Source organism: Aethalodelphis obliquidens, unplaced genomic scaffold (genome assembly GCF_003676395.1).
Source record: "Aethalodelphis obliquidens isolate GAN/ISIS:26980383/991018 unplaced genomic scaffold, ASM367639v1 scaffold8, whole genome shotgun sequence".
Taxonomy (NCBI): Eukaryota; Metazoa; Chordata; class Mammalia; order Artiodactyla; family Delphinidae; genus Aethalodelphis; species Aethalodelphis obliquidens.
In genome coordinates this window covers 38,710,278-38,734,758 of record NW_020837952.1, presented here as the reverse complement: position 1 = coordinate 38,734,758, position 24,481 = coordinate 38,710,278, and the positions used below count along the sequence as shown (strand labels likewise).

At 45.5% G+C, this 24,481-nt stretch overlaps 1 protein-coding gene across 1 annotated transcript in view; it reads right to left on the bottom strand.

Moving 5' to 3' along the window:
- Positions 1–24,481, bottom strand: part of PLXNC1 (plexin C1) — a 141,906-nt gene that overhangs the window by 21,664 nt on the left and 95,761 nt on the right. The window contains exons 18-22 of the mRNA XM_027107196.1: positions 21,034–21,072; positions 20,700–20,824; positions 19,497–19,695; positions 14,756–14,902; positions 1,740–1,917 (exon numbers count right to left, since the gene is read on the bottom strand). Coding sequence (XP_026962997.1) covers positions 1,740–1,917; positions 14,756–14,902; positions 19,497–19,695; positions 20,700–20,824; positions 21,034–21,072 — 688 coding nt within the window. The remainder of the gene's footprint in view (positions 1–1,739; positions 1,918–14,755; positions 14,903–19,496; positions 19,696–20,699; positions 20,825–21,033; positions 21,073–24,481) is intronic.

The window sequence follows — 24,481 nt, the reverse complement described above, 5'->3', positions numbered from 1 at the left end:
CATGTTTCATTTATTACTATTCTAATGTCAATTCAGCACCAACATTTAAAGACTGGAAGATTGCACATAAAAATTAGGATCTGTGATTTCTCTTTTAAAAAACTGGATCATCTGGTAACACCGACCACACCGGCCCCCCGTGGCAATCATGGGCTGAAGCTAAGTAGCACTGCCCCCTTACGTGGCAGGTGTCTTTTTCCAGTTAAGTCGGGTCCCACCACTTCCCATTATCCCAGGTGGGCTGACGCCCCTTATTTATAATACTTCCTGCCCCTCTGGGCATTGGAGTTTGTGAGCCTCTGCTATAAGAGGTCTCAGCACAGCTGCTTCTCATATTGGATTTTAACACAATTTATGGCTGGTTTCTAAGGCTTTGCCTTAGTTTTCTGGGGCTAGCCGCGGAGGTAGTTTGGAAGATGAGCAGACATGCAGAAGCCATTTGCCATCAGACTGTAATGGGAAGCTTCTAGTGGGCTCGTCCTGCTCCCTGCCTCTGCTACATTGGAGGCCAGGAACACCTGATGGGCACAAACCCTGGATGGTGTGAGGATGATACTACGGACCAGGCAGTGGCAGGACTGAGGCCACCGGGCCGTTTTCCCATAGTCCTCGGCTCCAAGCGGGCACCTCCTTGGTAGTCAGAGCAATACTTCGAGACGTAGGCTCAGGGCAAGGAAGTTGATGGCCCTGGGTCACGTCATGGTTTCCTGGCCGGGGCTGCCCTTTGCCCCTGCGTCTACCCAAATGAGCTCACATGGTCTTGAAGTGCCCAATAGTCCAGCCAACCGAAGGAAGCAGAAGAGAGGTGGCTGAGAGGTGCTTTAGTGGCCTTGCTTTCCTTGAAGCCAGGTCTTGGGGTTGCTATACATTTGCATGGTTTCACTCAAATGTGCCGGACCCCGGCCCCAGGCTTCTCGCAATGGCCTTTCAGCAGAGAGTCTGACTTAGAGGGCCCGGTGGGATGATTTTAATTGCCTGCTTAGTGGAGGCTACAACTGTACGTGGAAGAGAGATGAACCTTGTTATGCTGTCTGTCACTGTTGGCGATTTTACTCTTTTTTCCTGTCCCATTATCTGCTATAAAATCCCACGACAGTCTCCTGGGAGGGCTGCGTGGAGCTCAACTTTAAAATGTTGATGAACATTTGAGTGAAGTGGAGCCCTGTTAGCTCGCTCACGCATATGCTCGCCTTTGCAGTATACCAATAGAGCCCGAAAATGAATTCAGAGCAGATGCTGTTTCATGTTGGGGGAGGATGGAGACTATACTTAATGCAGGATGTGATTAGCAGAGAGGAAGATGACCTTTCTAGCCTTCACACCCAGAGTCTGAGCCACCCGCTAATGACACACTCAGTGTCACAACAAACAAATCAAATGCCAATGTGAAACACAACACATACAGAGGGCCTGAGGTTGACACCTTTCTGTACTTCTTGGTGCAAGGTGAATTCATTTGGTCTCAGGGTTAGCAATCTCATGAATCTGATTTACAAACATAATATTGAAGAAAAAACAAAAAAACAGCATCTTTGAAGGATCCTGCTTTCTAGGAAAAGGAGTCATGATACCTATGGGAGAACCATGCAGTCTCCTGGCCTCTAGACATGCCGTTTGGGAACAACCCAGGCTAGTAAGCTTCACCAAACAGAGCTTACATGCGGGGGGCCAGGAAGGAGGGAAGGTGGCAAGGATGCTCATCCGGGGATTGGGACAAAACAGCTCCCGTGTCACCTTACCAAGACCAATTTCATTCAGCTGCAGTCCGTAAGGAGAGCCGTTTTTGCTTAGGAATGCTTGGAAAATCTTCTCCTTGGCTTGACCTATGGTATCACAATCAAGAACGTTGACTGAAATATTCCGACAGACATCTGCGCTCTCATTTTCTGGGATTTTTTCAAAGGTGACGGTTAACGCCTGCAAGAACACAAACAGGTTTCCAAGTCTATTAGATAATTGCAATCTGAAAGGCAATCATAAAAGACACAAACCTTGGCGAGTCCTACTAATACCTCTGACAGCACATTAGCAAACACCATATCGCATTATACCACTTTAATCTTTTTTCCATAATCCATTCTTTTCAGGGATAATGGAAAGGAAAACAGAAAGGTAAAACTCTCATTACAGAGCAAGCATTGAATAAATATATCTGAGAGTAAAATATATATATATATGCATATATATACACACACACACACACACACATATAAATACTCTAAAAACGGTGATTTCTAATTTCACCCTCAAAAAAAGAAAAAAATTGGAAAGCTTCCACAGTAGATGAGGGCAGACTGGTGACTATCTTTTAAATTACAGGACCACAGAGTCCTAGGAGGTTACGAGGTCTCCGTATTGATCATGCCAAAGAGGTCACTTCATAATATGCAGCATTAACTACAGTAACGTGCCTCTCCCCCTCCACTTTCAACGGCTTCAGACAGGCAGTTTCTTGAGCTCTCATTAAAACACTGAGATCCCCACCCTGTACTATAATTCTTGCATTAATTACATTTCAGTGCCATTACTTATGGTTTTGTCAGTTAACATTCTCCCAGTGCAGCAAAACCTCAGAATCAGTCTAATGGGAGAAGTAAGGCCTTGGTGAATGTGTGAAAACACAGAACTAGGGAATATTTCAAAAGGAATTTAAGAGCAATTTCAGGTTTACTTTGCCTAAGAATAAAGCGATCTAAAACAACAAAGTTACATACTCAGGATCCTTGGGGGAACTGATTCAGGGAAGTGCTGAGAGTATTTTGTAATTAGCACAATATACAGTTTAGATTCTAAGCCACCCTGGTAATCATGGAGCCAGAGGGACCTGGGTGTGGTGTGAAATGCACGATTATTTCGTGTTTGAGCCTGGCTGCAGTGAGGGAATGTAAAATGATTAACTAATGGAAATGTTTAAAAAATGAAAACACAAATAATGTGGAAAATGGGGACCCTTAGGGTTAACTCAACTTTAAAATGGGTATAAGAATAGTACCTGGGGCTTCCCTGGTGGCACGGTGGTTGGGAGTCCGCCTGCCGATGCAGGGGACACGGGTTCGGGACACGGGTTCGTGCCCCGGTCCGGGAGGATCCCACATGCCGCAGAGCGGCTGGGCCCGTGAGCCATGGCCACTGAGCCTGCGCGTCTGGAGCCTGTGCTCCACAACGGGAGAGGCCACAACAGTGAGAGGCCCGCGTACCGCAAAAACAAACAAAAAAAAGAACAGTGCCTGGCCTCTAGTGTTTCTATCGAGATTAAATAAGATCACGCATGCCAAAGGCTTGGCACAGGGCAGGCTGCTGGGAAAGGCTCGATGGTGATGATAATGATAACAGTAATAATAAAAGGCATGTTATTATTTCATATAACTTATCACTATGATTATTGTTAGTATTAGTATGCCTTCATGTGGAAACAGACTCAGGCGGCCTTGAGCAGCTGGGACCCTGACTCCACGGTCAGTATCTCTATCAGAGTAAAGAGCAAGCTGCCCGAAGGAGAACGGGGCAGAGCACCTGCTCCAGGGTCAGACTCCTGGGTTCAAGCCCAGCCCACCGCTAACTAGCTGGGTAATCTCTCTGTATCTCAGATTTCTCACCTGTAAAGTCAGAACAACAACAGTAACTGCCTCCCGGGGTTCCCGTGATGATGAACTGAATTAATCACGTCGCGCCTAGAACAGTGTCTGACTCAGGAGATAGGACTTAAGGACCCCAGACACGGAGAAGGGGCTTCTGAAGCTCTGGGGAGGTGCTCAGAGGCACGACTTCTTTTTACTGCCTTTACATCTTGCCCCTCCAATCCAGTCTATAATTATGCGAGCGTAAACCTTGGTGCGGTCCTCACCGAGTTTCAGATGAAACTCCGAATCAGTGGAGGCTGGAGTCTGAGGTTAAGTGGTGGTCTCGGTCTGGCCTGTGAGAGTTTCTTTTTTCTGGGACAGAGAGTGGCTCCCTTGCCTGTTCTCAGAGCACATTGGTGTTCTGGGCCAGTGGCTCACTGGGCAGGGATGCGGGACTCCTGATAGCTAGCAAACACTGACATACTGGGTGGGCGAGAAGCAGGGTGGAGGTTGAGAACCACGGCAGAGAAGCCTCAGGCCAGAGCCCTCTCCTCACCTCCTTTTTTAGTGACATTTATTGGCACCCTGCCAAACACATTTCAAGACACGATTCTTTTAATCTTCCCAATATCCTGGGGCAGGAGGGTGTATTATTATTATACCCACTTTTTGAGTGAGGAAACAGAGGCCTGTGCCTCTAGGGACCCGGCTTGTAAATGGAGAGCCAGGGGTGGCAACTTGAACCACTCAGCTTCGGTCCCTCCCACCCCCTGGGCCCTCCCTCCTCCTCTCTGTCCCACCTACAGCCCAGGAACCCTCTGGACCGCCAGGAACCTTAGATCAGACTATAACCAAAGTCCTAAGCTGCATTCCCAGCACAAACGGGATTCCTGGAGGGGCAAACGTCAGTCCTGCCCTGTACGGTCTGAGTATACTTGCCCGTGTCTCCCTGTATTTCTCTCTGAGTTGGTCTCGCCAGTAGCAGTAGTGGCGGTTAATGTATTTCACAGGGCTTCCAAAGATAAAGACAAATGAAAAGGCCCTTTTAATCAGGGCTACAGCGACCCCAGCCTGTTTAATAGTTTTATAGGTATTTGCGAAATAACAGTCTGTGACTACCTAAAGGGCACTATTGTCTTCAACAGAAACACCTCTTTACAGGCAATAAATGTTCTCCTTTAAAACATAACCAAAAGGGGAAAAAACCCTTAACTGGATGTAAAATAATGTAAATCTGCCACTGCCTTCACAGCTAGCTGGGTGGGAAAAAGGTAAAATGGCCTTTTATAGCGTCCACAGGGAATTCTGAGAGTAAATTCAGACACAAATTGATTTGTGTTCATTTTTTATGCCGCTAACGCCTAGCGCCCCAACAGCAATTTCTGAATGTGTAAGAGTAGCGGGGGGATCTCAGAGCAGGCCCTGCCTCTTAACCCGACCCCCAGGCTTGAAAAGCTCACGCTGGGCCTCTGTTCCCCATCAAGGAAGATCCCCCCAGAAGTGCTACCTCCCCTTCAAAACCCACTTAACCAGAGTCCTTCCTGTGCGCTACTCAGTGTTAGGGGCTGGGGTTAGGAGAGACCATGAGACACGGTCCTCGTTCTCAGATGATTCACAATATACTTGGGAACCAAAGCACCGCCTCTGAAGCAATATTCAGCCACCAGACGCAACTCTTTCACTCTCAGTAAGTGTCCAGAGAATTTGAGCAGAGAGGACAGGAGGGTTGAGGGTCCTCAGCACTGGCACCAGGCCACCTGGATCATCCCCTTCTCCTGCTAGCTAGCTGTGGGAGCGTGGGCAAGTCCTCTAGCTCTTCTGAGCCTCAAAATTCTCATTGTTCTTATCTCGAAGGAGTGACAGGATCACTAAATCATGACATGTAATAACAGAAAATTAAGGAGTGCTTCCTGTGTGCCAAGCACCAGGACAAATGATGTGTATTAATATACATAAATTCATCTCAGGAACAACCCTATGACATAGAACAGATCCTATTATTATTCCCATTTTACAGATGAGAAACTGAGGTACAGAGAGATTAAGTACATTGTACAAGATCACCCAGCAAGAAAAAGGTAGAAGCAGGAACTCAAGCTCCATGTTTTTAAATATTTGCTGAGCCTGCCTTTCAAAGCCTGAAAATGTTTTGTAAACTAAGCACGGTTCAAACCTATGGAACGGTGATTAATTGTCAAGACCCACAAAAGGCTAAAGCATCCTAAAAGGCACCCTGGTCTCTTCCCCCCAGTTCTGCCCCTCTGTTAAGAGGAACTGCTCTGGCTACGAAAGTGTCAGCAAAGCTGGGGCGACAGATATGGTTGACTGTACAATCAGCAGCCTTCTCTCTTCCTTCTTCTGGCGGCAGCTCCCTTCTCCTCATTCACCAGGGACTGGTCATGAAACCCAATGAAACATAAAGGGAAAGCATTTCTACAAAAGGGGAGAGCAGTGCTTAGAGCTGTGGCGGCTATTTTGTGACTAAGAGGAAGGGCCAAGAGGAGCAAGGAGATGGTGACCCAGAGCCCTGACACTGCTGAGTACATGGACCTACCTTCGGACTGCTTACCTCCAGACTTCCCGCTCTAAGTGCAATTCCATGCTCTTAGGATTTCACACACCAATAGTCATATTTTCTCTTACTTACATCTGCCTGCACCCAATCTGACAGAGCTCATTTTGTTGACGCTGAGGTAGACAAAGTCATTCATTGATACCCACCTACTTTCATTGATACCCACCTACTTGGCACGTACTGTGTGCAGAGCATTGCAGGTGATATACAATAGAAGCTGGCACTGATCCTGCCTGGGAAGTATTTGAAGACTGATACAACAACTGTGGGATATACACGACAAATTCTAATACCAGGAAGAAAACAGTAGGTATAGATGGAGTGCTTTAGAGGTTCAGAGAGATATTACCTCTAGCTTGGAGGAGGGTTTTCAAAGGGAGAGAAATCAAGGAAGGCTGCATGGAGGAAGGGCCACTTGAACTGGGTCTGGAAAGGAGCAACATGTACAACAGTACAGGAGGAGGCCTCTGGACCATGGAGATACTTGGCTTCAACTCTTATTAGACTGATGTGCGGCAAGCTTCAATCTCTTACTCAGGCTATGAGGTTAGGAAGTCTAGATAAAGAATCCCATTTCCTTTGGGGAGAATAGAGGGTAGAGGACTTGAAGAACCATGCTTGCCTTTCCAAAACCACCACCTTCCATGTCAGGGAGAAGCCCTGTACTATTTACAGAAACAAAAGCTGAGGAAGGTAATACAATTTGAGGTTTCTAATAATAATAGCCAACACTTACTGAACACTCACCATGTGCTGGGTGTGCTTTGCTAATTCATTTAATCCTCATGACTGCTGTCTGAAGAGGGCGCTATTATTAGTGTCATTTAACAGATGAAGAAGCTGAGACACAGAGGTTCAGAAACGTGTCCAAGATCGCAGAGCTGCTGAGGGTCATAACTAGGATACGTCCATACTCTTAACTGCAAAGCCAAAGGCCAGTCGAGGTGATCAACTTCCGAAGGGCAGTCCCAATCTGCCTGAGGTTCTCAATAAACGCTATCCAAGCAGACAGGTTGGGCACAGCAGAGGAGGCTCCACCTCCTTACCTTGGCTGGCATGGGACCCCATGGAACCCACTCAATCTGGAGCACCCTGTGGTTTGGGCCCCACTGACAGGAATTTTTATGGGGCTCACGTTCACCTAGAATAAAGACGACCTTTCCCAGCCTCTGCTGCAGCTCGGTATGGCCATGTGATTAAGTTTAGGTCAATGAAATTAAGCAGATGTGTTATGTGGCAGCCCCTGGGAAACTTCCTTAAAAGACAGCTGGTGACCGTCGGTCAACTTTTCTATAGCTCAGCATATGTCCTGCTGGCTGGAATGTGGAAGGAGGCTGGCAGGGAGCAAACACCTTAGATCATGAGGTGACCTCAGGACAGCAAGAGAGGAGCTGGGGTCTGCGAGGACATCCCAGCAGAGGCACCCACCAGTGCTGGGCTGCCCACCTCAGAACTTCATGTGGGAGAGAGAGAAACTCCGCTGTTGCTTCAGCCACAGGTATCTTGGGTCTCAAGGAACAATGGATTCAGGAACAATGCCTTCTCTATTATCAAGAAGGGTTCTTAGAAGGGCAAGGCTATCTTGAAGGCACAGGGACCAAAGCCAGAGAAAGGACCAGACTGGAAGGACCCGGTCCTTTGCAGCAGGTCACAGTCCAGCCCTTTTAGATGTGCAGGATTGCAGTCCAAGTTAGCTGGGCAGGTGTGTCATTGTGGTCTCCTGTTCACATCTGTCCAGGGGGATACTGTCTGCTATAGGTTGTAAAAGCCCACACGTAGGGGTTATGAGTAACATTTTCAATAGTGACATAAGCTTTTAATGACAACGGATGCAGCTAATCAACTGCCCTGCATCACCCATCATCAATAACCAACCAACCAAATAACCAACCAATGCTGAGGGGACCGTTTCTGCTTCAACCATACTGTTGATAAGAAAAACAGCTAGGACGAGAAAAGCTGTTATAAATAAATAATGAGTACCTACTCCGTGGCATGATGGCTAGACATCTTACAGATATTATTTCCTGACCTCATAAAAAATGTACAAGGTTAGGGTTTAATTAAAATAATCCACCTGTTTAAAGATGAGGAAACAGGTTTAGAGAGGTTGAGTGACTTGCCCAAGGTCACACAGCCAGTTTGTAACGCGGCTGAGCCTGGATTCACACCCAAGACGGTCAGACTCCAAACCCCACCTCTTCTGAGCTGAACAACACAGCACCCCGACATACAACCACATTCCTGCTTCACTAGCAGCTTTACCCATGGGCCCTTCACACAACTTGGCAGTTTCAGGCATTGGGGAGGCAGAAAAAACAAGCTGCAGAGGGCTAAGAGGACACATCAAAAGCGGGGGAAGAGGCATGGCCCCCCATTTTCCCCAGTTTAGTGGGGAAAGGCTGATGCAGCTACCTCACTAACTCATCAGCCACATTCTCAGCTAATAAGGGCAGGGATGTGGCTGCATCCTTTCTGTAGTACCTTCTAAAACCTACAAATCAATTTTAAAAGAATTTATTACAAGCCAGCGACTTTATCATAGACGGTCTTAGGCCAATAATTGCTTTCGTTAAATAAAACCTATAAAATACATTTCGAATTTCACTGCAGAGCCAAAAGAAGGTCAAGAGAAAAGTCTGGTTCTTATACTAAACTGAATTAGAGAGAAGAAAACCACTTCCAGAAGTTCAGTAGAAGCAGCAAGAGCCCAGAGTTAGAAGTCCAAGTCTCAGAAAAGCTTCTGACCTGAGGTTTTTCTCAAGCTGAGTCAGCCCTGGGACATTCTACCAGCCGCCCCTCTAACGCTGCTCTTGCCGGCCCGACCTCCCCTCCCCCACCCGCCTTTTCCTTTCCCCACCAAAGACTGAGAGCCCCACGCTTCCTGGGTCAGGGTATTTAACCCTCTTGACAGAATACTGAGGGAGAAAGGCCTTTTCCATTTTGAAGAAAAAAATTAAGTTAATGGAGAGAATTTCCTCAAATTTAAGTTTCTCTCACCAGTCTTATACACTTGCTAGCATTTACTAACACTTATTCATGCAAAAATCAAGTGAGAATCTGTCCAATTTAGCCCAAAATGATTGATTCCAGTATTTTAGGTTTAATGTATTTCACAGTTTTCTGGGTTTTTTTGGCAGAGTGCCCATAAGTTTCAGCTTTGTGGATAGTGGTGAGGCAGTTCCACTGCTGTGTCCCTAGAAGGAGAGGAAACAGGCCAAGATTTTGGGGGGTGAGCAGGAGAGTGGATTCTAGGGGTTTTTTTTCTCTATTATGTCAAGCTCTAGATTAAGGGATAGCAAAATTTCTGTAAAAGGCCAGATACTAAACATTTAGGACTTTGAGGTCTGTTATCATCTCTATTGCAACTACTCAACTCTGCCACTGCAGCAGGAAAACAGCCATAGACAATAGTGAATGAATGGGTATGGCTGTGTGCCAATAAAACTTTATTTATAACAATAGGCAGCAGGGCCACATTTGACCCACAGGTTGTTGTTTGCTGATTCCTGCTCTAGATAACAGTAACTTCAAATGGAATGCTGACTTAGACAATGCCATAAAAGACAAATCTAAAACAATGCCTTGGGCTTCCCTCGTGGTGCAGTGGTTAAGAATCCGCCTGCCAATGCAGGGGACATGGGTTCAAGCCCTGGTCTGGGAAGATACCACATGCCACGGAGCAACTAAGCCCGTGCGCCACAACTACTGAGCCTGTGCTCTAGAGCCCGCGAGCCACAACCACTGAGCCTGCACTCTAAAAGGCTGCAAGCCACAACTACTGAGCCTGCGTGCCTAGAGACTGTGCTGTGCAACAAGAGAAGCCACCGCAATGAGAAGCCCACGCACCACAACAAAGAGCAGCCCCTGCTCGCTGCAACTAGAAAAAAGCCCATGCACAGCAACGAAGACCCAGTGCAGCCAAAAATAAATGAATAAAACAAATTTTATAATAAATAAATAAATTAAAAATGCCTTTATCTCCACCATGGTTTGCTATAAAAGTTACCATTCTCTGAGGGGAACAAGTATAAATAAGAATCCTTAACGATGAAGTAACAGAGTCATATTTGAGCCATAAAGAGGAAAATTAAGTACGTGTGTATTTAGGTAATGAAATTATTTTCTAATCCCAAGACTATGGGTGTGAGAAGAAAGAATATGAAGAGGAGAATCATTTAAAGCACTCATTTAAGGTTAATTTTTCATTTTCCACTGCCTGCCGTCAAGTAGGATGACTTACCTCAAATGATTATAAAAAATGGTTTCGCTTCTCTGATCAGAAGCTCAGAACAGTAACTATGGAGTTAGTAATGGTTTCAGTATTATTGCAAGTCATAATGGAAATGATCTGCACTATGGTAGAGAGAAAAAGAAAAACAAAGCTCAAGAATTGTTAATTAACTTTACTGTTTCTCCACAAATGCTAGGAGTATTAAAAACAAGATTGCTGAAGTGCAAACATCAGGGTTTAATGAACAACGGGATGTAATTGAAGTAACAGAGAATGACTTAATCGGGACAGTGGGTTGTTTAATTATGGGGATAATGGATCTTCTGAAAGGACCAACTAAATGGAACAGAAGGAGCTGGGGAGTGGAGGGCCCAGCGGCCGCGTTGAAGGAAGCTTGCAGATGAGGAACTCTTGCTAGGGATAGCTAGGGCTGTGTCAGAGGTGAAATATTTTACAAACCAGGATTGTCCGCAACGTGGTAACTATTGGGGGAAAAGCCTAGTGTGGGCTGGTGGAAACGTTCAATAAATCATAGCTGAGGCATCAAGATTTCTGTAAGCGAGTATCTGTGCTTTTCCAAGACTTTCTAATAATCTTAAAGACTTTCTCATAGATATGAGAACGAGGGCAATATTATGTTTGTCAGAACACTGTTTCCCAGGGCGCCAAGATGCTATCTCTGATACAGCCGATTGGCAGGCTCATTTCCTGGGTTTAAGAGTTCAAAAAACCATTTCTCGCTTAACTTTGATTATAAGTCAACCTTCTCTTGCTAATTCAGCACACTTGCCATGAGTTATTGGGTTTTCTCGTCGCCTCCTGAAAGTGAAGCAAATGTCCTTTCTCCCATGTGGTACACTTTCCCAGAACTGAAATCCTCAACCTTCACTCGATTCTCCGAAGTTTCAGGCGATCCGCTCCAGAACGACTCTCTAGACACAGCCCACCCTAAGGGAGAGCCCGAGATCCTTCAGCCACAAAATCGAACGTGCCTGAAAGTTTGCAAAGGAGGAAAAACCTTAGAGCAATAGGGCTTATCTCTCTTCTAGCTGTCAACTCGGAATCCCTAGATGTTAGAGGAGTCGTGTGTGTGTGCGCGCGCGCGCGCGCGTGCGTGTGTGTACAAACCCTCCCCTGATGCTCCTAGCCCGGAGCAGGAGAATGTAATGGCAGTTTGCCTCACTGAACACCAGCCTGCAGTGCCTTGCTGGCGGAGGATGGTTTCTTCTGGCCCTAGAGGAAGTGACTTTATGGGGCTTTGCTTACATTTAAGAAATGGCAGAGGAATTTTCCTCCCAGGGCACAGCAAACAAAGAATTACTTCTTGGAGCCCATGTGTTAGTATAATGATTTCATGTATAAGCAACTGGCATGTTGCCTTTATGTTCTAGAAAACACCCTACACCTCAGGGAGAACACATCCTAATTTTAGAGGAGTGAAACCTGACTTTGAGGCTGTTAGATGAGGCGCTGTGGTTTTCACCATTTGGCCAAACAGGAGTTTGGGGGCCTCTTTTTAAATGTGTCCCAGCCACGGTACCAGGCTCTGTCATTTCAAGTTGTTTGGGTGGCTGCTCTTGATTTTTTTTCCCTGCCTTTTTTTTCCTTGAAAATATTTACACGCACACACACACACACACACACACACACAATCGAATTCGTTCACCACACCTTGGTTTTCAAATACATAAACCATCTCAGCAAATTTAGAAAGTCAAGACTTCAGATCACTGGGTGTACATGCGTGGGGAAGGCGGGTAAAGTGAGAAAGGGCAGGGGGAGGTGGGAAAGAGAGGAAGGAAGAAAATTTAAAAGATGATGGTTAAGGCTGAGGGGACTTGCCTGAAAGGAAATGAAAAACCTTAAATTTTTTATATCGACCTTCTGCTAACATTTTGTCACACAAGCACAGACCGGATCAAGCTGCTCTGGAGCTTCCAGTATAACCATCCACCATGAAAGAGGTTTGGGGCGGGTCCAAGGAAAGGCATTAAAACTCAATTTCAAAGTCAAGGGCTCTAGAAACAAGTGGCCCACCCCTCTCCCAGTCTCAACGCTATCTACCGGCAAATCCGTGTTCGGAAAGGAAGATTTATGTGGATTTCTTAAAACATAATTTTCCGTCAACCTTTTCCCCAGGGGCTACAAAGGAAAAAAAGAATCCAAGTCGACACAAATGTCTTCAGCATCAAGAAACATTTTGATGACGAGTTGAGTGTTAACACATCAGAAACACATGGTCTTAATTGACTGTGAAATAAATAACGTTTCAAAATGAAAGGGGGAAAAGTGTTCCGACATAAAGCATTAGAAAGGACTCAAACCTCAAAAGTTGCTCCAGGCATTTGAGTCCTCCCCACTCCCAGTTCCGTCTTCTGCTCTCCTCTCCTTCCTGTGCGGGTTCATGTTTTCATGAAAGTGAAACACTGCTGGATTCCCCTGACCTATATTCACTTGCAAATATTTCTCTTTGGGAACCTGTGGGGCTCCTAAAATGTCTCAAAGTAAAAGCATGAACACCTGCATTAGGACCAAGGCCCTGGGTTTGAAGACAAGACCCTGAATCAGTAAAAGGAGAGTCAATAGGCCCTGATGCAAGTTCATCATTTGTCCTCCAGGGTACCAGTGGGGTTCCTCCTGCAGGATGCACATTAGAATTACCTGGAGCATTTAAAACATCTATCCGTGCCTGGGCTCCACCCCCAGAGATTCTGATGTAGTCAGTCCAGACGGAAGGCCCAGGCATGGGTCTATCTGGATCTGCATTTCTAACAAGCGCCCGAGGAGATTTGAATTAAATTTAATAACTCTTTACACTCATGTGCCCGGCAATGGTCTAAGTACTTTACAGAATATCAACTCTTAATTCTCACAACATCCATGAGATAGGCAGGTACCATGATCATCATCCCCATTTTACAAGTGAAGAGACGGAAGCACAGAGAGGTTTCCAAAGTTGCCCAAAGTCGCACAGCTAGCCAGTGGCAGAGGCTTGATTCAAACCTGCCTGGCTCCAGAGTCCACACTCAGTAACAACTATATCAGTAGTTCTCCCTGTGTGGCCCTGGACCAGCGGCAGCTGCAGAAAGCTCTTCAGAAATGCAAATTCTTGGGCCACACCCCAGACCCACGCAATTAGAAACCCTGGGGTGCTGCCTCCCAACTGCATTTAATAAGCTCTCTCGGGGACTCTGATGCATGCTAACATCGGAGAACCACCGCACTCCACCCCCCCTCAGACACAGATGGGAGTAACAGACAGGAGTCAGACCTGGTGACCTTCTGCTCCGCCTCCCACCTTGTGGATGGCGGCCAAGCATGTGCCATGTTCAGTGGAGGGTCAGCTCCATCCAGCGGTGACCGAGGACTCGAAAGAGCTGATGTAGGGACTCTTCTCCCACCAGAGGACACAACCATAACATAGCCTACAGCACCGTAGTGCCTTCTCCAATTAGGGGATGAATTCTTCCAGGATGACACCGCAGTGCTTGCCATCCAGAGCAAAGCCGCAGGAGCCTCGGCCCCTTTACTGAGCAACACAAAAACCCCACTGTAATTTTTTCCTCCTTCCCCACTGATGAGATTGTGAAGCAGCCCGGAATCTCTGCAAAAGCTAAAGATCAAACCAAAATACAGCAATCCCTTTTCCAAGTCTCTGTTAACAGAAAAGCACAAAAAAATCCTAAGTAATTTTGGAGATACTTGCCATGCTTGGCTCTCTCTCTCTCAAATTCCTGAATGTGCAAAAAATTGGTCTCTTTTCCTTTAGGAAAGGAAGAGAGTGGGCGGGTGGAGTGGGGACGGGTGAAAAGGAAGATCTTAAATGGGTGAAACCCTCCAGCAGCCAAGCAATCATCTTCCTGTCGTGATTTACAGCATTCCTCTAAAAATATCTGTGAGATCACAGAACGATAAGTGCATGACACCAAACATTTGTAACTAATCCATGAAAATAAAGTAAGGGCGTCATGTTGCAGGGGGAACACAGTGGAATTTGTCTTGTGTTATCGTTCTAAAATAAGACGGCCTCAATTTGGTTGAAATGTATCTTCACACATTGTCTTCCAGAGCAGAGCCGTTTGAGAAATTCTGATTGCAATTATAAGCGCTGAGTAGGGAGTGCTTTGCAGTTCCTTTGCCGATGCTGAAAGCTATAAGCCATCCTGATATTAAAATCTTTGGAAATGGAGGAGTACCCCAGGCATCATGACAATACTTTCTCCCCCAATCCGAGTAATTAAAATCTATTATGTGAACACGTGTTAATATTTTATCAACTACGGTTTTAATAAACTGAACGTATGAGGCCTCCTGTGGTAGGAATGATCATTTCAAGCGACGCTTCCCAACTCACTCTCTACCCCACCAGCTTCATCGTAAACTCACCACAGTGCTGAATTCCGGAACCTGCCACAGCAGCCAGTCCTCATTAAGCGTGTACAGGGCTTTGCAAGTGATTACATCGACGGGGCCCTTGTTTATCTTCTGGTTCAGAGTCGTCACCAGCAAATAGAACGGTTCTCCAACAGTCTCCTTGGAAAAGACGCAAAAGTGACAGTTAGCTTTCGGCAGAATCCACTGTACTTTCCAGAGGATCAAAGTTTCAGTTTATGGCCCTACGACAGGAGACAGGCGGCAGTGTTTTCTAACAGTCAACATGCACCTCCCAAGAAAATACACTTTGCTCCACTTAGGACTAGGAGCAAAACTCAGGAAACTGCCTCTTCTCCCCCAACACACACGCGTGTTCGCACACGCACATGCACACTCTCATGGCATTTACAGAGGTGATCATTCTTTTATGCTTAAGCTTCTCTATGGTAGCCCAGTGCTCATCAGTTGGCCTAAGAACAGTTGGTAGAGATTTAACCTTTCTTTACATTCCTATTTAACTGCCCTTTTTTTTTTCAGCGCGCTAAAAATAAATGGCATGTAAAAAAATGCAGAACGATTAGCCTTGGTAACCAGAATAAACATAAAAACATTTTATACATTTACCTAGGAGGAAGGTTTTGGGTGTCAACAGCTTCTCACGAAGGAGGTGGCCTTCAGTTGCAGTCTGCAGCCTCCCCTCCTGACCGTGAGGCGGCCAGCCCCGGCTCCTTCCCAGACCCAGCCTGCACAGTCCCACCCGGGCACCTTTGCTGGTACAGGCCACAGTGTACCGCACCTCCTTCCCCTGGGCCAGAGCCGATTCCAGATCCTTACTCTAAGGATCTTCCCAAGCATCTGGCCCATCCTGATGACTTCCTTCTGCACCTTTTTCTGGACCAGGGGTGGCCACCCCTGCTGTTATTGAAACGCCTGAACTCTGTAGTCACTTCGCGCTTGAATGGACCCTGAGGAGCCCAAGGGGGAGGCTTGTGTGTTCCTGCTTTCATGCAGCCTCTCAAAGCATGTCGCCCTGGCTTGACGATCCATCGTGTAGTATTTGCTAAGTAAATAAACCCTCTGTAATCAAAAGGACATTAAACTGAATTTAAGGGGGAAGAAGAGCCAGGCCCAGAACCAGCAAGTCCAACTGCCTCAGTGATGACGAGAAGCCAGCCACGTGACTAGGGCTTGAAGCACCAGTTTACAAAGTCAAGCTTCACAGCCAATGCATCTGGCTTGGAAAGGAGGGTTCCACTGGCTCTCTCACCTGTTTTCCCTTGAAGAGGTAAGCTAAGACGTCTTTGAGGTCTCTTGGATCCCACCCCTACCCGCCCCGTACCATCCTCTATACTGACTGCAAAAGCACAGCCCTCCCTGGTCCCGGGCTTCCTGTCACTCCTCTGCTGCCCTCCCTGCCACTGGGGCCCTGTATCACTTTCCTCTCCCCTCCTGACATATCCTGGAGTCGCTTCCTTACTGTAGGACAGGGTTGGAATGTTCAAAAATTTCCCAGGTGGGGAGAGCGCTGGGACTAGAACATGACATTTCAATTCTTATGAGAAACTTCCTTTATTTAGAGGTTCACAACCACACTGCTCTCGTCTCTCTCCCTCCACCCCCTTAGGTAATATCCCGACCGTAAACCTAGAACCTCACTTCTCTCTTTGCTTCCAGCCCACATCAGAGATGGGGGTAAGTGCCCTTGGGAGGGGGCTGGAGGCACCTGCAGAGGTCGGCGTTAGGGGGCCGGTGGGCTCTTCTGGGCTGTGTGGAGTGACAGCTCCAGACTCGATGGCTCTGTGGTAAGAAATCTCCACAAGCGTGCAGCTAGACTCAGATTAGTAACATCTCATCTGGCACCGTTACCCACACCCGTGGTTCTAAACCTGGATAATCATCACCAGAATCCCTTGGGACTCTTATGAAGAATTCAGATGTCTGGGCCCTACTCTAGACACGGAATCTCTGGAGATGAGGCCTGGGCATCTGTAGTTTTAACACCTGCCGGGGGATCCGGATGCGTGGCCAGCTTAGGAAACGACGGAGCCACGACGTTTCTTTGTCACCGCTGAACACAAGTTCTAAGTTAGTCATACCTGCTGGCGGTTTGGGCGTCTCATCAGACCAGGGTGCACACAGCTTCCCAGGGAGCCGGCCTGGGGCAGAGCCCCGTGTATGGAACCAACCCTGCCCTTCCCATCCTGTGATGGGAATTAAGCTTGGCCCCTTCACCATCCTTTCCTTCGTGAGACCAGACTCTCTGACCACGGCTGAGCTGTAGGCTTCTGCACCTGTGACCTCATTCCAGCCCCAAATCCCTCCCTAAGCCTGGAAGAAGTGAGCTGCCTTCCTGGGGAGGCATTAAGCCGGGTGGCTAAGAGCTCCCTGGTGCTGTCACACGAGCTATGGGATCTTCCTCTATGGAAGGAAGTCTTGTCTATCCTGTGTGCCCCAATTCCCCAGTACGCAAAACGGTCCTAAAGGTTCTCACCTCACGGGATTCAGTGAGAAAAAGGAAGCAAAGCTCTTAGCATGGTGGCTGGCACATTCAATAAATGGTAGTTATTATTATTACTTGACCCACAGGGCCTTGGAGGCACAGAGGAGGAAGTTACCTGGAGGTCACAGTGCTCGTGGCACCCAGGCCGATGTTTGGGAGGATGGGTAGAGCAGGAGGGCCAGGCCGTCAGAGTCCCACACCCTTGGGCACCTGGTTGGGGAGGTCCGGCCCTGCACGCCAGAGGGAATTATTCCACTGAAAATGAAAGTATCGCCAACGGGCCGGATGCCACTTCCTCCCAGGGAGCACGCTGGCCCCTCACCACCCCAAGTGCCCAAGACACTCCTGAGTCAGCACTGCAAAACCTTGACGAGGAATCCTCTGCTCAAGGGGGCCATTTGGACTCAGAGCGCAGATTCTGGGGACGCCTCGCCTTTTTAACGCCCAAGAGCAGCAAGGGCAAGGCTCTGACTAGGCTTCGAGGGCTCAGAAAAAGAATCACAAGGTCCCAGAGAAAGAACTGGAAAGGGAGTTAAAACCAATGGCCACGCGCCTCATTTGGTGGGTAGAAAACGGATGCCCAGATGGAAAGGGCCGTACCTGGAGCCACGCAGCAAGCTGGGGCCGAGATGAACTTACAGCCCAAACCTGCTGCTTCTAACCAAGACTCCTAGGCCAGCGCTCCTCCTACTGCCCCCAGGTTCTCAAAGGCTGGGTGGTGCAACCACCTGCAGGAAATTTGGAAACGTTGACTGCTGCGCCCCACCCTGAGCTTCTGACTCAGTGGCACGGTAGGTGGTGAGGCAGGAGCTGCCTTTTGAGACTGAGACCCAGGAACTGGGTGAGGGTCCTGCTGCCTCTGTTTCAGAGCAGCTGCGGCTGAAGCTAGGATGGAGGAAGCCAAAAATATTCACCCCAGAAATAAGCGCTCCACATCTCCCCAAAGTGTGTGATGATTTATACCAAGTAAACAGCAAAGAAGGCAGATTTCATTAATCTTAATAAATAGGCATTGCCTTGGGAGAGAAAAGGGTTGGTTAAAAAAAAAAAAGGTTGTGCATCTACTTGTAAGATTACATTAAACATTAAACTAAGCACAGTCTATTTAAGGCACTGCTTTTTGGATCTAAACTTAAGTAGCACTGTTAAAACCTGTGGCACAGCAGTGTATCTTATTCAAACTTTAATTAGATTTCAGAACTAGCTACAAACACACAATTATGTAGTTTTGCTGGAATCTGGATGGCTGGTGAAATTGAAGAAGGATAAGAGCGTCCTGCACCAGGGGCCTCGGAGGGCTGAATGAAGCCTGGGTTCAACAGAACACACTTCCTTTCCTACTAATATTTCATAATAATAATGGGCATCATTTATGGAGTGCTTACTCAGTGCCAAGCAATTGGATACATTTTCTCATCAGTGCTTCAGAACAGCCCTAAGATATTCTTCCTCCAGTTGTACAGGTTATAAACCCAAGGCTCAGGCAGGTCAAGAAACCTGCTTGGGGCCTCTGGTAAGCGGGTGGAGTCTAGATTCAAACCGGGCAGCGGGCTCCAGGGCCTATCCTCTTAACCAATGGAATCTGTGCCAAGTTCACATTTGAAAAGATTTTAAGATTCAATTAGATTATAACCATGTTCACTTAACTGTAACAAAGTGAACTCAAGGGGCGGGCGGCTTTTTGGAGACTTGCTTTCATATGGGATAACTGGTTGGAATTGAATGTAATTAGCTTACAGAGAGCGTAGCGGTAGGTAAATGGCTATTTCCAAGATGCTTCAGAGGCCCTGAAAACAGTGTGTTTCCATCAGCATTTGAAATATGCCCTCCACTCAGCACATGTTCATTAACCACGTGAAGGTGGATGCAAAGTCAAGGGGTATAAAGTTTCAGTTATGTAAGGTAAGTTCTAGAAATCTATCATACGACATTGTGCCAATAGATGACGCTGTTTTGTACACTGAAAAATCTGTTAAGAGGGTAGGTCTCACGTTAATTGTCCTCACTACAATAAAATTTTTAAAAAGTCTTACTCGAGGAAATTCTAAATGAATTGTACTTGCCTAGGCCAGTTACAGCAAAAACAAATTTTATTTTCCCCTCCATGTGCTCCTAGTAAGGACCAAGACTAAAAGTGGTTAAGTGCTGACACCACAGAGTGCTCAGGATTTATCCTGGCAAAGACATCAGCATCTGCTAAAAACAGCTGCCTATACAGTCAGCTCTGACGCCACCAAGGGATGCGACACTTACCCGCAGAAAACCAGAAAGGCAGACGGACATCCAGTTTGTGAGGAGCTTTTCCACCACGGACTCTGTGCGTCTCAGCATGAGTTTAGGCTGCATGTTACTGCACTGCTCCATCAAGTCCCTGGTCAGCACCTCGAGGATGCTGGTTAGGTAGACCAGCTTAGTTTGCAGTGCAATGGTTAAGAAGGAAGCAAACAGACACCTATTTAAAAATAGAGCCTTGGTTACAACAGCCAAGACACGGAAGCAACCTAAGTGTCCATCAACAGACGGATGGATCAGAAGATGTGGTACATATATACAATGGAATACTATTCAGCCCTAAAAAGAAGGAAATCCTGCCGTTGGCAGCAACATGGATGGACCTTGAGGGCATCATGCGAAATGAAATAGAGAAAGACAAATACTGTATGATCTCACTTATATGTGGGATCTGAAAAAAAACAAAACAAACCTCAAACTCAGAAAAAGAGATGTTTGTGGTTATCATGCTGTACACCTTAAACCTATACGGTGCTGTATATCAATTATATCTCAATAAAACTGAAAGAGAAAAAAAAAGAAGATATACAGATGATGGAAAAAAAGCATATTGAAAAAAACCAGAGTCTTGATTAAGCAGGTTAATCATCAGCTGTGGCTTGCCTGGTGCCGATAGCAGTTTCCAAGGAAACTTGAGGGGTCAGGCAATGGGATGCTAACGGGGTGCTGCCCTGTGGGTGCTTTTTTTTAACATCTAAGTTTCAACTACCTTTGTCCTCGATCCATAAAAACCACACAGCAATGTTAACTTCCGGTCATTTTATATGGTTTTCAGCATTTTCTAGTTGACTTTAAACTAGAGCGGTAACAAGAAGTGAATGTCTTCCCTGAATTTTCAGGGTGTTTTTAAAAATAGAAAACAGCACACTTCTGCTTTTTGACTCAGGACTCATGTGTTTTCTTGGTATTGGGTTTTTTTAGGGTGCTTTTTGAGGGGGGGTGTCACATGTGTGTGTGTCTTCAAAATAGAATTTGTGTTAGAGCGTTGTGATCTGAAATGGAAAGAAACATCAGGACTGCATGGTGACCCAAATCAACCAGCCTCTGGAGAGATGCATGTCCTCAGATACCAAGCTCAGGTTGTAGTTCCAAAACAAAATGAGAGGCTCAGGTTTTATTCTTTCTACTTAATGGCTTTCAAAGTATAAACAAATGGGCTGATACCTGTCCTTCACTGAAAAGTTCTTCTGCTTTTCAAGAGTGTGGATGACAGTAACAAGGAAACTTTTATTACAAATTAGGGCATCCAAAGCTGTGAGACTTTCATTCTTGTTGTTGGCATCTCTGTTCTGAAAAAAATATAACATGATATAGATAATATATAAACTTAAAGTTAGAAAGTAGATCCACAATGGGTTTTCCAAGACAATGAATTATTTAATATCAAATTCGTGATCCCAAAATACCCACAATAACAATTCAAAGTAATAATGGAGATGATGATAACACTATGAAAGTCAGGCAGTCATGAGCGAAAAATGAAAACTTATAGACTTACATGCATATCTTCAGTGAAGATGTGTGTGAAGCCACCTGACTGAGAGGAAGGAGACACTTTTATTATTCATAACAACCAAAGGAAATGAAGAGTGTATTTTTGTCACAATACCCGAGTCCATTTTAATAGAGACACTATTTGCTAATCTGAAGAGCCCCTGGGCTTATGTTCACAGCATATCTTCTACATAATAAATAATTGTTCAGCTCTCAAGAAACACCAGTGACTTCTGAAAGCCTCTAAGAATATTTATCATTGCATCAGTTCTGGTTTTGGTAGGTGAAGGCATCTCACACTTTAAAAGAACTGACTCAAAAGTTAAAGAAGTGGTGGTGAAAGATTATGCAAATGTACAGACCACTCCTCAAGCAATTTACCTTCTAAGGATAAATACTGAGTTGTGTTGGTAAGTTTATACAAGTCTTAGCTTAGAAGCATGTACTGTCTGGATACACATTATCATTCAAGAAGGGGTGGAGGGGGGTGGGTAAAAGCTAGAACCTGGAGTCAAACAACTTGGGTTCCAATCCTGGTTTTAATCACCTACTGGTCACATGACTTTGGACAAGTCATTTAACCTCTCTGTGCCTGACTTTCCTCATCTGAAAAATGGGAACAATAATGATTCTCACCTCACGGGTTAGGTGTGAAAATAAAATGAATGAATACACAGTAAGTTCTTCATGTCAGCTATCATTATCGGTTTTTGCTTTCTTTTTTTAATCACTAATTTACAGCAAACTAGACCACAATGCTGTTGCCCTGCTGGTTTGTAAAAATATTTTAAAGTGTTATGCTCTGTAGGTCTTGAATATAAACTTTGGGGTTTCCTTTAATGTACAATATCATAAATCATATTGGAATTAAACGACTAAATTTTAAAAAGCATGCTAACACTTTAAATGAGTCAACAGGATGAAAATATAAATTCAAACATTCATTTATTTAAAAATTTTTTGGTAATACTTGAAACTTTGGGCTACTTTTATATCTTATTTAAGTAAATTTCTTCTGCAGAGAATTTTTGCCTTATAGTTTCAAATTTGTTAGCCCAAGTAGAAGACCTCAAACTACTACCTCATACTCTCCCCTGGTAATAAGCAGAAAAATCAGACCCTGGGTTTGCAGTTTCTAGTTCCTCATATTTTTCTGCTGAACCAACCTTATGCCAATAGGCAATTTAAACAGATTGAGGACTTCCCTGGTGGCACAGTGGTTAAGAATCCGCCTGCCAATGCAGGGGACACGGGTTCGAGCCCTGGTCCGGGAAGATCCCACATGCCGCGGAGCAACTAAGCCTGTGCGCCACGACTACTAAGCCTGCGCTCTAGAGCCCATGAGCCACAACTACTGAAGCCCGTGCGCCTAGAGCCCGTGCTCCACAACAAGAGAAGCCACCGCAATGAGAAGCACGTGCCCTGCAACGAAGATGCAACGCAGCCAAAAATTAATTAATTAAAGAAAAAACTTAAAAAAAACCCAGAGTGATTCTTGACCTTAAATAGAGAAATACCGCTCTGGCTCCCTGGGTTTCAATGTTCCTTCCTCCTTTCATTCACATTCTTCTCCTCTAGGTGGTTAGGTGCTCTGCTTACCCTTATTTCTTCTATTTTCAGCACAACAAAGATGCCAATATAATGAAAAGCAAGGCTTTAAAAGCCAAAAACCAACTAGCAGGGCAAAGAACTACCGGTAATGCCTTGGTCTCTGAGAAGCTACCATCTCCTCTGGGCTTTGCCTATTGTTAACCGAGTAGGTGTTGATCACCCAAGGTCTCCCTCCGCCACCCAACCTCCAGGCCTAGAGGATGTGGCTCCTGATCTATCAGTAAAGGGCCGCTCAACAGCAGGACCTACCTTCAGCCTAGAACGCATTTCAACTGGTGTTGTTCTAATGGAGTATCTTCCCTTGTTCTCTAGAGCTTTTCTTAATTGTGACAAATTCAGTTTTAACTTAGGTCTTCTCAATAGGGTTCTGAAAAATGTATGCTTGTTTTTCCTGTGTCTTCTTCTGACATCAGTTTCTATAGCTTTCCCAGTTGTCTTTCACGAGTCTACATAACCCTGAGTTAAATCAGTTTGCCTTCTTGCGCCCCTCTCTTCTGAGATAACACAGCATTGTTCCTAGGAATTTTTTTTTTTTTTAAACGCTCGCAACAGCATTCCTTTGCATTCATCACTCTACCTTGCTCTTGATAACCGAATTTAGAAGATAGGAAAACTTTTTCTTTCAGGCCACAGATTACTCTCTTCAGCACTCAAGGGCAATCATTAACTATAAAAGCCCACAGAGTACTCCTGTAGATGGTAGAAATCTCTCCTTTTATTGCTATTAAATTCTTAATGGGGATCTCAGATAGCTGGGAAATAGGACTCTTGGTGCAACCTTTGCTGAGGCCCTGCACAGTCATCATGATTCAGGGAATTCAACTCCCCTCCCTAGGCAGTATTCTGCCATAGAAATGAAGGAGGTGGCAAATGGCAAGTCGTGGTGCCTGCTATTATTGGAGGATAACTTAAAAAAAAATACAAGTACTAACAGCTAAAGTCTTATTTCTAGCCTTCTTGATTTACAACACTAAGGCTTGGACAAAAAAAAGAAAATATGGTGGGTGTTTTATGGAGGTATCCCCACCCTCCAGACACAGCATCACATATCATGGTGTCTGCTTCTGGAATTATAGAGAAACTGGAAATTGCTTACTGCACGTGTCTGGGTTTCTGAACTCTAGGCTTCTGGCCAAATGTAGCTGAGAAGCTGATGGTAAGGTGATACAAGCTCTCTTTTGGCCTGGAGAGATTTTCTGGCTTTGCTTAGAAGTCTAGATTTAAATGGCATATGTAATTGGTGTTGATGTGTTCCAGAGGTTGGGCCTTGCTGTGGTCACCCGTTCTGGACAAAAAAAAAGAGGGCAATATGGAGGAACTGGGGTACAGGGACTTGGAGGTGATGGTAGGAGGATGAGTGTACCTCGCCAAAGACTTGGGAGGGTAAATGAGGAAGGCTATGCGAGTGGGTGAGAAAATGGAGGTGTTAGAACGTGAGACCGAAAACCCAAAGGGTTAAGCAGACGACTCCTCGGATCCCAGAACAAATTAATTAATCATTTCATGCAGCTATTTCCACTAAATGAGGATGACACAAACTGATCAGCTGAAGAATAACTGCTGGAGAGAACCATAAAAACTCTACATTGCTAAAAATGGCTGCTATTAACTCAGATTCTACACGTGTCTACTTTTCTCCCTCTTGGCCAACAGTACTTTTCATTTCCAATTGAGAAGTAATAGTGAATAATCTAGTAGCTGCAATGTAAGTCATGCAGATAAACACAACAAACTGGCCAGCCCACGATTTATTGATTTTTAAATAAACTAGCTCACTTCCCAGCTACAAATTCAGTTCTAAACTGGTAGTAAAATAAAGCAAAAAAATCATCACTTTGAAC